The sequence below is a fragment of the Bombyx mandarina genome, chromosome 25, assembly GCF_030267445.1.
Source record: "Bombyx mandarina strain Sakado chromosome 25, ASM3026744v2".
Classification (NCBI taxonomy): domain Eukaryota; kingdom Metazoa; phylum Arthropoda; class Insecta; order Lepidoptera; family Bombycidae; genus Bombyx; species Bombyx mandarina.
Genome location: NC_143231.1, coordinates 9,374,666 through 9,390,362, shown reverse-complemented (window position 1 = coordinate 9,390,362; position 15,697 = coordinate 9,374,666). Strand labels below are relative to the sequence as shown.

At 36.3% G+C, this 15,697-nt stretch overlaps 1 protein-coding gene across 1 annotated transcript; it reads right to left on the bottom strand.

Annotated features, from left to right (window-relative positions):
• Nucleotides 1-259: 259 nt before the first annotated feature.
• On the bottom strand, nucleotides 260-14,331 carry twisted (Protein O-mannosyl-transferase 2). Its single transcript, XM_028178969.2, has 16 exons — nucleotides 14,093-14,331; nucleotides 13,227-13,307; nucleotides 12,080-12,164; nucleotides 11,814-11,918; nucleotides 10,900-11,008; nucleotides 10,733-10,821; nucleotides 9,651-9,839; nucleotides 8,677-8,783; nucleotides 7,277-7,469; nucleotides 6,466-6,666; nucleotides 5,051-5,161; nucleotides 3,839-3,968; nucleotides 3,050-3,198; nucleotides 2,331-2,487; nucleotides 1,415-1,558; nucleotides 260-606 (listed from the first exon to the last, which is right to left on the bottom strand). The coding sequence occupies exons 1-16, from the start codon at nucleotides 14,152-14,154 to the stop codon at nucleotides 389-391; spliced, it is 2,130 nt and encodes a 709-aa protein (XP_028034770.2). The 5' UTR covers nucleotides 14,155-14,331; the 3' UTR covers nucleotides 260-388.
• Nucleotides 14,332-15,697: the final 1,366 nt, after the last annotated feature.

The following is a 15,697-nucleotide window of genomic DNA, read 5'->3' as shown; positions in this document are numbered from 1 at the left end:
ATTATTTATAGATTATAACACTAAGCCATCAAATATAATTATGATGCCAACATGTAGTCTTATCTTAATTATTCGTAATAATGGTTTTATTCGTGTGAAGTCAAATGAAATATCATTAATTTCAATTTGGATGTCATGTAACATATTGAATTTAAAAGGATTTTTTTCGTAGCATAGTAGATGGAAATGCACATGAAGTGTTTGTTACTAATTAGTACTCGGCTTCTTCAATATCTTACAGTTATAAGATTGAAACAAATTTAATTATGAAATAAATAAAATTTAATATTTATAAAATAAAAATGGACGGATACAATTGAGTATTTCAGTTTCATTTATGTAAACCTAACTTCGATGATATTTATGTTTTTTATTCAGTCGTTGCTATTTAAAATTCCCAAGATTCAAGCCATTTAAGGCCTGCCATTGTCGAATTCGGTTCACTAGCCAACGGTCCGCTCATACCGTAAGCTAGTGGTGAAAACAAATAGAAACTGTACACTGTTGTTGATATTACAACGCCTATGATGCAATGATACGCAGTCTTTCCCAGTTCCGGACTCAAGTAATTCCGCACACTGCTTAGAAGATATTCAGTTAAGATACCTGAAATAAAATTGTACAACAATTAACAAAAAAAAAGCAAACCGCAACCTCTTATAGTATATATTTAAACCTGGCAGGGCACATTGTAACACTCGCGTTTTTTTGGGATGGTGAGTTGTTACAGTCGCCCAAGGACTTCAGCAATGCCAAGGGAAACGCCAAGCCGCTGTTTACCGTTAAGTACCCTCCGCAAGCCTCATTTGAAGGAGGACATGTCATAGCGCTCGGAAAACACCGTGGAGGGGAGCTCATTCCAAAGCCGGATGGTACGTGGCAAAAAAGATCTCTGGAAACGCACTGTGGATGAACGCAGTAGCTCCAGACGTGGATTGGTGCCCCTACCCCGCCTAGTTCTTCCGTGAAGGAGTAATGCGTACCGTTATCAAGGGTGGAACAACTGATATATCATTCAATTGAGATTTGTCTATTTAGTGTTTCTTCAGGTTTAAATGTGTAATCATGGTGGTTTATTAACTGTTTAGTATATGTGAAAGTGCACAAATGTGGAAAAATCAAACAAAGCCGCTGAGCGTAACTTCTCGGGATCCTCCAGAAAGTCCACTGAAAGAGTTTCAGTAAATGACCACCCTTTTACTGAGATTATAATTCATTTCATTTCACTTCATGTTATCATTTTTCATAAAAATAAGAATATAAATTAGAATAACACTTGACCTAAAGGTCTTAGTTACCAGGTCATAAAATCCCTTAAAAATCTTACGCTATGAGTGTGTGCATGTCTGTCCAAATAGGTAGATCCTTTAAAAAAAAAGGATTCAATTTACATTTATAACGGTATCTTAGTAACCTGTAAGCATTGAGCTGAAGACTAGGGCAGGAAAGTAATGGTGAAAATACAAAACTCTGCCCATAGCCCAGAAAGGTATGTAGTGCAGGGCCCATCCTATTAACGTCCAGCCGGCTGCGTTCAATAGTAAACTTCCTTCGCCAACTAAAAAAGGACAAATATACAGGTGCGTTAATTGTTTGGAAAATGAAACAAAACGAATTCATGGTATTTCTCAGAAGCCATCCTTTGAATCTTTTTTCTTATTTGCTTTTGTTGGCAGAAATAACATACGGCGCGCCTGATGGTGATTGGTTATCGTCCCTTATGGAAGTCAGCAATGCCAGGGGCATAGCCATGCCACTGTCTACTGGTGAGTGCTCTCTGCAAACCGTGAGAAACGGTGTTTTTTTCTACGCAAAAATTGAGTGTCTGTTTTAGATGTGGCAGTTATTTTTAACTATTTGCGTTGATAACAAACTTATTTGTTGATTTTTAAAAGAATTATATGGATGTATCTATGGTTTCATAGATAAGACGCTCAAATTTGTACAAAGGTATTGAAATTGGTGGTCGAGCCTCTTGTCAATCCGCACGGATAGGTACCACCACCCCGCCTATTTCTGCCGTGAAGCAGTAATGCGTTTCGGTTTGAAGGGTGGGGCAGCCGTTTTACATTGTAGATATATATGGGCTCCAGTGACCACTCAACATCAGGTGGGCTATGAGCTCGTCCACCCATCCAAGCAATAAAAAAAATCTCCAGCGGCTAGGCTCGTTTGTTGAAATCTGCACGAATATCGTTTCTGCTACGGAAATATAGCCATTATTCGAATGTCAATTAAGGCTTCCGTATCATTTATTGGTTCAACACTTCTACAGGCTCTGACAATTTTTTCACAGGTTACACTTATTGTTTATTGAAAAAGGAAAATACCTTGTCTAGAAACACCAAAAGCTTCTGCCCTCTTCTCTTTTATGGAGTTAATGATGTACACCAAGAAGAATATTATTAGAAAGGCAAGATTCGTCCACCACACTACTGGATTTCCTAATAAATAGATGCGGTGAGTGCTGCCCGAAAAAAATTGACCCTGAAAATGACATAATGACATAACTGATAATCTGTGAATGTGTGTCACAAAAATCTTTCTGAATTTAAAAATATCAAAAGACGGACAGTACACCAGGTGTTTTTTTTTTGGGATTTCGTGAACGGTGTATTGTTTACATTTTATCATTTCCCACGTTTCTTTGATCTCGCTAGTGACCATGGAAATTTTAAAGCGTCGGGAATAATTAAATGAAAGTAATGAAAATTAAACTTAAAAATATTTTATCTATCGTAATACCGTGAATTATGTTTATGAAATTTAATTACGTCACATCTCTCGAACAATTTCTTAATAATAGGTTTATCTTAATTTTGTCATACATCATACCGATAAAAAAAAGGTTATTATACCGATAAAAAAAATATCTTTATGAACATGAAAAAGATTCCTCCAAGGGCTAAAAAAAAGAGTACTTATTCCAACAATTTTTTTACTCGAACGTAGTATTGACTGATAATAATAACTTAAACGATAATTAAAATTTAATTTAATTCGAGTTAAACTATCGACTATATTTATGTTTGCCGGTAACGGGTCTTACCCTGTAATTTATGGGCCATTGCCACGGCTGCGAGGTGACTTCCCCTTCCTTCGGTTTGAGCCCGGAATTCCCCTGGAACATGACGGCGTGCGATTCGTAGAAACGTTCGAGGAAACCAGAGGCGTAAGATTCGAAACTCACTTTAGGCACTGAAAGATAAAATATAATATACTAGCTGACCCGGCAGACTTCGTAGTGCCCCAATCGATAAATAAAAAACCTAAACTATTGTATAAAAAAAACTTAAAACAAACAAAAGGAATCCGTCCGATGGGGGACACATCAATTTTTGTTTAATTCCGAGTATTTTATCTACCTTTTAAACCTTCTCTGGACTTCAACAAATAATTGAAGACCAAAATTAGCCAAATCGATCCAGTCGTTCTCGAGTTTTAGCGAGACAAACGAACAGCAATTCATTTTTAGATATATAGAAGATTCAAATCAATTTTTCCGCAAAAACAACAAACGAAAAAAAGTTTATAAATTCAGTTCGACAAACCGACCGTACACAGCGCAGTTCGTATTTTTCAGAATTGCCGCGCAAACATTACAAAACTCGGGTGAACGACATTACGTGTGACGTCATTTGAGGCCAAACTAAATGACAAGCTTACTGCAGATTACATACACTAATACACAGTCATATAAATGACGTTTGCGATATGAATGGTTTTAAAAAAAAATCGATAGAACTTAATTCTTATTTCACAATTTTTTTTTAATATTCATTTTAATTTTGTTTAGATTAATTTATCTGTATTAAAGAAATAAATGTGTGTTACATACGATCATCAAAAACGTTATCCTCTATGTTCCACAGCGCGTTCTTGTCTCTTAAATTGGGATTGCAGGAGACTTCCTGCTGTTCGTAGCCCCATTTAGGTAGTTGCTTCCCTGTTGTCGTCAATACACACGCCTACGAAGAGCATAAACATATTGAGAGTGAAAGTCTATTTAGTTTAAGCGACATTTATCTTGGTAACTTTATTTGGTACTAGCTGACCCGGCAGACTTCGTAGTGCCTCAATTTATAAATAAATGACGAAACTTTGTATAAAATAAACGTAATACAAACAAAAGGAATCCGTCCGACGGGGGACACATCAAAGGAAAAACAAAATTGTTATTTTTATTGAATTCCGAGCATTTTCATATTTATCTACCTTTTAAACCTTCTCTGGACTTCCACAAATAATTCAAGACCAAAATTAGCCAAATCGGCCCAGCCACTCTTGAGTTTCAGCGAGACTAACGAACAGAAATTCATTTTTATATAAAATATATAGATAGATAGCAGATAGGTAGATAGATTAAAGGTCCGTTTTATTCGGTACTATCATCAACTATTCGATGTTTTTAATTGAACTTCAATTATAATAAGTTTACTCCATTCAAATAGCCGAAGAAGTTTTTTGTTATGATATTTTTTCCAATTTTTAAACTTTGAATGGCTCTCTTGTATAGTAGTAGCAAAAATGTCGCTTAAACCAGTGTGCTTAGTGCGAGTTTTTTAACGTTCTCGATAGCGTAAAAGTTAACCCAATTTTGTATGCAGTTGGAACTGCGCCCCTAACGGCAAACGTAGGCAAACGATCCCATTCCATACAAATATGAGATAACTTTTACGCGATCGAGAACGTTAAAAAACTCGCACTAAGCACACAGATAACCTCTCGCCCCTCGATAAGTATAAAATGTAGTTTGCAGGAAAGTATATATATATTTATATATGTATGTCAGAATTCAACCTCAGTGGTCGGGGATCGTTTTAATCTATGTTGAGAACATAAACAGAGAAAATTTCAAGTTGTATAAAATAACGAAGGTCTGATCGTCACCGGCTCTTGGACTATACGTTAATAAAACTTATTTTTATCATATTATTTTATAACAAGTTATTGTGGATATGTGATTATGTATACAAAAACATAATAACTTTAGGCTCGTTTTAATGGTCGACTGTGATTTGACAGTTCGGATAGGATACTTTTGTATTACCTGCAAATAATGAACAAGCATAAGTTTGCTTCGAACAGTTTGGATCTCTTCGCCATCTTTACCGCCCGATATGACAATCTTCCACACGTCGTTGGCGTCACCTACGCCGTCCTGAAATTTCAATTAGAATGAACAATGCGATATTACAGGTTTTTTTTTTATAAAAACGGGAACTGGTTAATTTTCCTCGCATAATGAAAGATTAATTTATTTAGAGTCTTTTAGGTATCTTAGGAATAGATTCTCAATATCTTCGGATTCGTCTTTTCCAAAGTGTACTACTAGATATTCCGGCGCATTAGTAACAGAAATTGACGTAATTACTTTAATGCGCCGCGTAGGGCACCGGTGACCTATACGACAATCAAAGGATTAAATGGATTTTAAATCGGAGGATATGATGATAAAAAAGATTCAAGAAAGATCGATGAGCCGATGAGCTATCGTCAGCTTGGTGGTAGCCGTTAGCCACTTTGAGAGTTATGGTCGAAATCTTAAGTGATTTGTGTAACTGCTGTCCCGCCTTTCGAAACAGGAAAGCATGAGCGCTTACCTGCAGAAAAGGCAGGTCATTGGTGTCTACCCGTGGGTGACTTACAATACGCCCTACCACCAATAACTTAGCAGGTTTATAATATCTACGGATTTTGTTGTTACTGTACGGTCCTGCCTACATCATTGAAGTCATTGAGCCAATCCTATATGCCTATGCAGTGAAAATTCCTTGTCATCGAACTCAAAACTAAAAAAACGTTTTAAAGTGTTTAAATTCTACTTCGTAGTGTAAGAGAACGTGATTCCGATTAGGCTTACAAGAATTTGAACCAAACAAACCGAAATATTTAAAGTTTTTTAAGGAGTTTTATGGCCTGGTAACTAAGACCTTTAGGTCATATCTATTTTTAATGTATATTCTTATTTTCATGAAAAATTATAATATGGAATGAAATGAAACGAAATGAAATGAAGATGATTAATTTGAGACACTAATCAACTGGGATGAATTTAAATGAAATGCGATGAGATAATATGGTATGAAATATAATCTCAGTAAAATGGTGGTTATTTACTAAGATTTTTTCAGTGGACTTTTTTGAGGATCTCGGCAAATTACGTCCAGTAGCTTTGTTTCATTTTCCCATATTTGTGCACTTTCACAAATATTAAACAGTTAATAAACCACCGTTATTACACATTTAAACCTGAAGAAACATTAAATAGACAAAAATAAAACAAATCACACAACTTCACTCCTCGCGTTCCCGCGAAAAATTTTGTTAAGCTACCCCCGACTGTGGGATTTGAACCCTGAAACATTCACATCGCTCGTTACGAATACACCGAGCGTTTTATCATTAAGGCCACGACGATTTCGATGATTAGATGCTGTAAAGGAATCTGAAAGCGACCAGTACCTCCCCGTAGCCGGTGACCTGCAGGTGCTTGGCGGTGAGAGGCGCTCGCTCGCGGTGCGAATGCAGGTTGCGGCCCGTGGGCGCGTGCGTGACGCGCACCAGATCGCCGCTGCGCACCACCACCGTCCCCTCGACTCGTTCGCGGTTGTACGGTTTTATTTGCCAACGATTATTCTCATCTTTGTGAGTGTATGTTGTTATCTAAAAATTTATATTATATATATCGAGGGATGAAAGGTTGTTTGTTATAAGTGACATTTCGCATAATACGCGACATTTGTGTAATGTAACTTAATACTGAGACCTTAGAACTCATATCTCAAGGTGGGTGGCGGCTTTACGTCGTAGATAGTATATGGGCTCCGGTAACCACTTAGCACCAGATGGGCTGTGAGCTCGTTCAAACGTCTATGCAACAAAAAACAATAAAAAAAAATCTTTGTAATTAAAGGTCCGTTTTATTTGGCATTAGCATCAACAGTTCGATATTTTTAATTGAACTTCAATTAAGTTTATACCATTCAAATAGTTGAAGAAGCTTTTTGTTATATTCCTTCCAAATTTTAAACTTTAAATGGCTCTCCTGTAGAATTTGCAAAAATATCGCTTAAACCAAATAGCCTTTCACCCCTCGATATGTACGTTTGAAAGTGACTCCAGAACAAAGGTTCTCAAAGTTTTTCTTTTCCTTACTATATTGAAGACTCCGGAACCATTTTAATCTCAATTTTATTGGCACTACCCTAAGAAAAACCATTAAAAATTCGTGTTGGATTTGGAAAGTGTCCCGATTAACTCCATTTTACGGTACCTGTTGCTGTCTCGCTCCCACCCCCGCTGGGTACAAGTGGTGGTGTGAGTGCAAGTACCCCCCGCCAGTTCTATGGTTCTTCAAAGTGACGAGAGCTCCGTAAGCCAGCACCCGCGGCGCGCTGGCGTTGTGCAGGCTATTACCTTCGAGACGCGCTTGGAACCCGGATGAGTAGAAACCGTCACCGTTGCCGCTGTTGAGCATGTCATGGAGATCAGCTTGGCCCGTCTGGTGTTAAGTGGCTACCGGAGCTCAGACATACTGGTGGTAAGACCTCTTATGAGTCCGCAAGGGTAGGTACCACCCCTCTGCCTGTTTCTGCCGTGAAGCAGTAATGCGTTTCGGCTTGAAGGGCGGAGCAGCCGTTGTAACTATACTGAGACCTTAGAACTTAGATCTTAAGGTGGATGGCGCATTTATGTTGTAGATGTCTATGGGCTCCAGTGAACACTTAACACCAGGTGGGCTGTGAGCTCGTCCACCCATCTAAGCAATAAATAAAAAAGATCATTTTTTTTGGTACGTGGCAGAAAAGATCTCTGGAAAGTCACTGTCGGTGAACGCAGTAGTTCCAGATTTTTTTTCTATTGCTTAAATGGGTCGACGAGCTCACAGCTCACCTGGAGTTAAGTGGTTACTGGAACCCATAGACATCTACAACGTAAATGCACCACCCACCTTGAGATATAAGTTCTAAGGTGTCAGTATAGTTATAACGGCTATTGTATTCAGATAGTACCTATTTATGAACTCTGCTTTGGTGGTTGGAGGAGTGATAAAACAAAGAAATGGAGGTATGATCTCTAGCGATTCCTCAAAGTACTCCCCATAAGACATACGGTACAAGAAACAGAGAGAACCGAAGTCCCTCCATAGACCCAGAGGTTCCAAGCGATCCGCTAGAACGGGACTATCGACAACCCGACCGGCTCATAAAATTAGACGTGAACGCAGTCTTTTTTTTTTAAATGGGTATCGCCCGGTTTGCGTATATGCCACTGACAAAAGAATTCAGTCTTAATCATAATGAACACAACTGTCCTACCCGTCGACTGAGACGCATGACTACATCGCGGGATTTGTAACTTAACCTGATTTACACGATACGATTCCTTCATAACACAAGTTGTTCGTGAAGGTGTTAATCATATAAATATTATATCCCCCGTGCGTCGTGTTCCTCAGTGCTGAGGATCGTGACCTTTACGGAATACATACGTAAATTTTCTTGGGAAAATTGCTAGATATTCTAAATATATAGATGTATAGAAAAAAAAGGTAAATACCCGTGAGGAATGAACTCTCGATACACTTACAATACAATACTTAAGCTAAAAATTGCATTGAACGATTTGAATACCATAATAGTATTTTTTTTTGTTATAATAAAATTTAATTACCTTTTACTCAGTACCGTGAGATGTATCCAAAAGAAGAACACGTACAGAACGAATGGCCACACAATGAGGGTTAATGTTCTGACAATGAGATGTGTGATGGTGAATTTCTGTAATGATAAAACACTATCGATATATTTCCGATCCTGCGGACCGAATGGTAAACAGTCGACGTCGCCCTAAGCACGTCATTTCGGATCCTTCCGATCCACTAACGGTGCTATTAGGTACCTCAAGCACCGGTCATCGTTCTCGTCGAACCCGTCGCTTGCGACTAAGGGCTCGGCGAGTAAATTAACAACGCCGTCAAGTTTGAGAACCGTGAACTCACCTACTAATTGGGAGAATCTAGTATAAACCCCTCGAGCTTTCTAAAATAGGTAGGAAAAAAAAGATTATAGATGAGCACACGGGCAAGTGAGAAATTTGAAAATAATAATTTCCATAGCACGCTGGACGAATATTGATAAATTCAAAATATTAAATGTTTAATATGACTCAAAAGATTTGAGATCTTTTTTTATAAAACTTTTCATACTGAACATAAACTTAATCGAAGCCAACACTTTTTGCACAGCGTGGTAATTTGTATTAACATTAATATTGAATGATTCAATGGAAGATGTCGTAAATGAATGAATTGTGGAATTAAGAGTACTGAGATCTGGGTCGACCATTTGGTCATCGTATTAGTATCGCTGGAAGGATAATACGGAATTACTGACCATTCTAAGCTCTAAGTCAGAAGAAAGTGAGATTTCGAAAGGTGGACTGCTCATTTCGAAGTCATAAACTCTGCAAACATAATGACCCAACTTATGTTTATTTATAGGTCAGATATCATTATATTTTTTTATTAATTAAATTGAACAGACGCAATGTAGTATTGGAGATCCGAAAACTATAAGCACCTACCTGTATTATTAAGCCCTCCCATTATTATTTGTAGTTTGTTAATTCATTTGTACAATACTTACAACAGGTTTCGATAAATCACCCAGAATATTCCACAAGTCCGCAACTGTCCGTAGACCAACAAATAGAACAACGAACAATCCCACAAACTTGACGGACATCGTGCAAGCTAATGATGTACCCAAGAAAATTTGCCATGACAGCATCCTCGGAGAAAACGGGAGTAAGCCGTCATTGGTTAAAGTAGAAACCTAAAAATGATAATTAAAAAGACAATTTTTTTTTTATTGTAGCTTATTGTTGTAAATGAGTAGTTTCAACAAATAATAGGTGTACCTATACCTATGAAGTTGCCATTTACAATACTGGCCATGTGTATAACGTAATTTATGTATGACCGATAATAAATTCTAAATTCAAATAAATTTTATTGAAAAAAATATGGAATTCTATTTTTCAATTCAGTTATTTGTTATATGTTTTGAGTTTTGTTTTCACTATATTATTTGTATATTTTTCATTAACACGGATACGACAAAAATACTCAAATGCCGCGCAAACGGCTCATAATATTAGTGAAGTGTACGGGGTGAACACTACAAACTCGTTATTAGTTTGAACGCTACCGACACGATTTATCTTTATCTTTTTTTTTTTTTTTTTTATTGCTCTTGTAGGCAGACGAGCATACGGCCCACCTGATGGTGAGTGGTTACCGTCGCCCATGGACTTCAGCAATGCCAGGGGCAGAGCCAAGCCGCTGCCTACCGCTATAAAAATGAATTATGTGTTAGCCCGTAAAATAATGTCAACAACGACGATAGTGGAAGCTGAAGGTACCGCGGAGTTAGTCACAACTTTCATAGTTAACATTAAAACAATATTGGTCCATTTGCGACTAACGCGTGAAGGCAGACCTTGCCTTCCTTAATAGACATAGAAATGAAGGAATTTTGAACCGCATTGTCACATGCGATGAAAAATGGATTTCTTTTGATAATCATAAGATACATATATCGGATTTCATATTCGAGAGAGTCAAAGCTAAATGATACGGAAAAAACATACCTATGTACAAAACTCTTTTAATTAAATTTAAGATAAAGACATGTGACAATAAATAAATAGGCATCACATTACTTACCTTAAAGCATCCGTATATTGAACAACTCATGAAGAACAGCAAGATTGGATCTAATAAGATGTATCTGTTTAAAGTCATAAAGCCAACATCTGAAAAATTATATCCAGAACTTATAATATCGTTATTACACACATTCGAATTATTAATCCTTCCATCAAGAAACTTACCACACAACAAGAGCAACGTTCCTATGAACGTGGCTTCCAATGATTTAGTCATCTCCCATATCGACAGAAACGTTAGGGGAATAACCAAAGCACCTAACGTTGTACAAAACTGCAATTAAATATAGTATTTGATCGTTTTCGCCTATGTGTTATAGGGGAATCTCGAAAGCGGCTAATATCTTACGAGTATCATAAATATTAGGTTAAAGGTTAATCTATGATGAGTAACAGAATTTACTATATATTATGATCACATTAGTGATTATATAGCAACTACCAGTGTGCTTAGTGCGAGTTTTTTAACTTCCGTAAAAGTTAACTTGAATTTGTATGGAATTGGAAAGTTTGCCGCTAGGGGCGCTGTTCCAACTCCATACAAATTTAAGTCAAAAAAGAGAAGTTAAAAAACTCGCACTAAGCACACAGTACTAACAATTCCGTGAAAGATTACACTAGTGGTAAGGCCTGCTTCAAGATTACACGAGATGGTACCGCAATCCAGTTTATTTTTGCTGCAAAACATTCAGACGTTCCGGTTCGAAAGATAAGAAGAGCCGTTCTAAAATACAACAGAGTCTTCGACCTCATGTCTCAATGCAAGTGGCAGGATTCATATTGTGATGTTTATGAGCTTTAGTCCATTTACAGCAATAAAAAAACACGTCACTCCGAATCCTCCCGATTCCCTATCGGTGCTTTAAGGCATTCCAAGCACCAGTCGCAGTTTTCGTCGACCCCATGAAATGCAAAAGTTTCCTCATGAAAATTGACTCACATACACAGCCCAATAAGTTTCTCGTCGGATCTTCTTAGGGGATCGCGATTCGGATCCGGTGGTGGATTCACCGAAGCATTGGTCATGCTAGGACTAATGTTAGTTACTAACGTATAAGTAGTGATAGAATATTACTCACTAGTCTCATACCCTGATACCTTGCACCATCATACTTATCTCCAGGTTTCTCAAATGGAAATGTACCATCATACCCTGATAATTTGCCAGACAATGCTATTAGCATCTAAAAATAGGATAGATTTTTTTATTAAAGAAAACGAGTTAGTTACGTAATTTAAACTTAATTATTATTTTTTATAAAAAATGTATTATTTGTTCTAATATAAGTCAGTCAAAGTGTTGATTGAATGTGTTTTTTTTATATTAAATAACAATTATAATTACCTTGCCAAGTGGTGGATGTACATCAAAGAAGAAGGTCCTGTTTATGTACCAACTTGCCATTTTACCGAAATGTGTCTCATCCCAACTGCGTAAAAATAATATTTTATTAATTTTAGCATCATCCGTTCTGTACTCTCTATCACAGTCAAACATTTTTATTTTATTAGCATGTTATCCGCTTATTATATATCACCTCAGGTTATCATCTATCGGAATCCACAGATAATATTTGACTCCAGATATCTTTTTAGTCACTTACTGCCTGGTTTTGGAATTAACTACCGTTTACAGTGTTGGACTTTATTCCAAGCATTATGACATGAACTTGCTCAAATGGGATTGAAAGAGTCCTTAGCAGTAGGCAACAGGTATTGCTGATGTATATGAGCGAAGGTGACTACTTACCTTCAGATAGACAATATAAAATGAAGAAGACACAAAAAAAATGTCCTACAAAAATTATTAAAGACATTACTACTCTTTTTTTTTATTGCTTAGATGAGTGGACGAGCTCACAGCCCACCTGGTGCTAAGTGGTTACTGGAGCCCATAGACATTTACAACACAAATGCACCACCCACCTTGAGATATAAGTTCTAAGGTCTCAGTATAGTTACAACAGCTGCCCCACCCTTCAAGCCGAAACACATTACTGCTTCACAGCAGAAATAGGCGGGGTGGTGGTACCTACCCGTGTGGACTCACATGAGGTCCTACCATCAGTAAAACCCTTATTTCTTTTTTGATTACATAGAGGAATTAATGTACTTGCATCCATCCCATGTGTACTCCAACTATTTGAATTTGAATTTTTTTTTATTGTTTAGATGGGTGGATGGTCTTATGGCCCACTTGTTAAGTGGTATAGACATCCACAATATAAATGCCACCACTCATTATCACAACTAAATCATATTTTCAGCAGATTTAGTCTGGGTTGTGGTACCTACTGGTACGAGCTCACAAAACACACTACCAAGAAATTATGCAGGTCATATTTTATTTATCTAATATGTAGCATGCCAACTTTGCATGTTTTCCCTATAAAATCATCAGATAGAGTAATCTCACTAGATTTTTTTGTAGATACTTTCTAATTTGTTTATTGCAATATATTCAATTAATCATAATTATATTATGTACATACCATACATGATCAGGCTCCAGAACTTTGTAATATCTTGTCAGAAAGGTTGCTCCGCAAAGCAAACTGAATGTGATCCACCATCTACAAATAACATTTAAAGTGATTTAAGTATGTAGTTCAATATGTGACAATTGTGTTCCAGGTTATTAACAGTAAATTTAAACAATTTTAGATAGGCCATTTTAAATTTAAATTTTTACATTAGGATTTGACTACAAAAATGTTCAAATATGTCAGAAATAATATAATAACAATAATAGCCCATGATTAAACAGTAAGAGTAATTATTTCTTAATTAATTATTCTATATATTATCTATATCTTAATTCTTCTATATTCTATATACTTCTTAATTGTTACGCAAAAACCCATAAAATTTGGAAAAAAATAAATGATGATGAAATGAAATGATTGAATACCTAAGTTATGTACGAAAATAATATTGTAAAAAGTATTAAGGACTATATGAAATTTATATCCAAGAATACATGTGTGGGTGAACAAGCTCACGGCCTACTTAGTAGTAAGTGGTTACCTAAGCCCTTAGACATCACAGGCATTTAGTACTGTATTGTATTGTATAATAACTGTCCCACGCTCCAAACCGAATAGTACCGCCCCGTGCGAGTTTACAATACACCTTACAGACAATACGCTGGCATTATATTCCGAGAAAACTGCCACCTGCTGAATAGTTCTAAGTTCTAATCTAGGCCACCAGAAAACCAAATATTAAACAGATTTTATGGTTTATTGTCGAGTTCATTAGAAGACGATACGATCTGTAATCGTAGACAAAGAGAAGAGCGAAGAGGTGAGAAAATAATGATTAAATGACCTAAATATAACATTTTAAAAATATTTACATGGTTGTTTTTGATTGAAATAGATTGCTTTCGTGTACGTTTCCTTGAAGTTTGTGTGTCATATTGTACGAGTTATCGATTCAGTTATATAAAATCACATTTCTTTGGAATTCCTACTACACGGAATGGAGTTTACCATGTCCTTATTTATTTTCAATTTTATTAAATTCCAAAGAGCAATGGCCTCAACCATAGATTAGGTACGTATACACTTAATTGCCCTCAACTATTTCTGCCAATGTCATGTCAGCTAAAGTGCCATACACTGTCATCTATGCATGCATTTTTTTAAGTGATTTTATGGCCTAGTTACTAAGACCTTTAGGTCAAGTCTTATTTTAATTTGTATTCTTATTTATAAAAGATTCAGAGGATGCAAAATCTATGTATCCGTTTTATATACAATCTCAGAAAATTCGATCATGTTTCTCATTTTCGCAAAGAACTTAAATGGCTCCCTATACGCCTTCGTAGGAATACTCGAATATTATGTCTCCTATTCAATATCCTACATAAGCCCACTTCTCCCTTATATTTACGTGAGCGATTCTCTTTCATTCGTTCTCCTGATGCTCCCTGCAGGTCCAACCAACGTTCTATTTTGTTATTCCCTTCCCACAAAACCAATTTCTATTCTCACTCCTTTACGCTGCACGCGGTCAGACTGTGGAATTCGTTGCCGGCTGACATCCGAGTTTGCAAGTCTGTTTCTGTTTTTAAATACAAGGTCAAACAATTTTATCTCTCATCAACCGAATGATCATGGTTCTATACTCTTCGCATATACGAGTGTTACTGTGTTACTTATAATATTTGCTATGTGTATGTGCTATAATTCTCATGTTGTATTTGTTATTTTAGTTATGTGTTATTTGTTCTACACACACTTATCACTTTTTATTATTATTCTCATTATCTTCTCGCAGGTCTGCTGGAAGAGATTTCTCAAAGAAAAAAGCAGTGCCTTTGTACATAATTTTCCTATTACTCTGTACTGTCTTGTTTTCTGTGTGTACATAAATAAATAAATAAATAAAATGATAATATGAAGTGAAATGATATGAAATGTAATGAAGTTGATTGATATGAAACATGGCATGTGGCACGAAATGAAATGAGATGATATGGGATGAAATATAATCTCAGTAAAATGGTGGTTATTTACGGAGACTTTTTCAGTGGGCTTTTTGGAGGATCCCGAGAAGATACGTCCAGCGGCTTTGTTTCATTTTCCCACATTTGTGCACTTTCACAGATATTAAACAGTTAATAAATCACCGTTATTACATATTTAAACCTAAAGAAACACCAAATAAACAAAATAAAACAAATCGCACAACTTCACTCCTCGCGTTCCCGCCAAAAAGTCTATCTATGTATGCCAGTGTCATGAAATCACGGACTACTATGAGATACTTGCATGAAAATTAAAATAAAATAAAACTGATAAAAGGATTTTAAAATTCTTCTTGCTTATTTTTATTTTTAGAATCTAGTTATATGTTTCTAACAAATGTAATGATATAAATGTAATATCACGGTGATCTCTACACTAAGCGCAACTTTTAAACACTTCGAATTAAAAGCACGGAACAAAATACATTT

Coding starts and splice junctions, on each gene's coding strand:
- twisted (XM_028178969.2), bottom strand. CDS start 14,154: ATGACACACAAACTTCAAGGAAACGTACACGAAAGCAATCTATTTCAA. Junction 6,667..7,276: donor TGGGAGCGAGACAGCAACAG/GTACCGTAAAAT, acceptor ATAAATTTTTAG/ATAACAACATACACTCACAA. Junction 2,488..3,049: donor AATGGCCCATAAATTACAGG/GTAAGACCCGTT, acceptor TGTCATTTTCAG/GGTCAATTTTTTTCGGGCAG.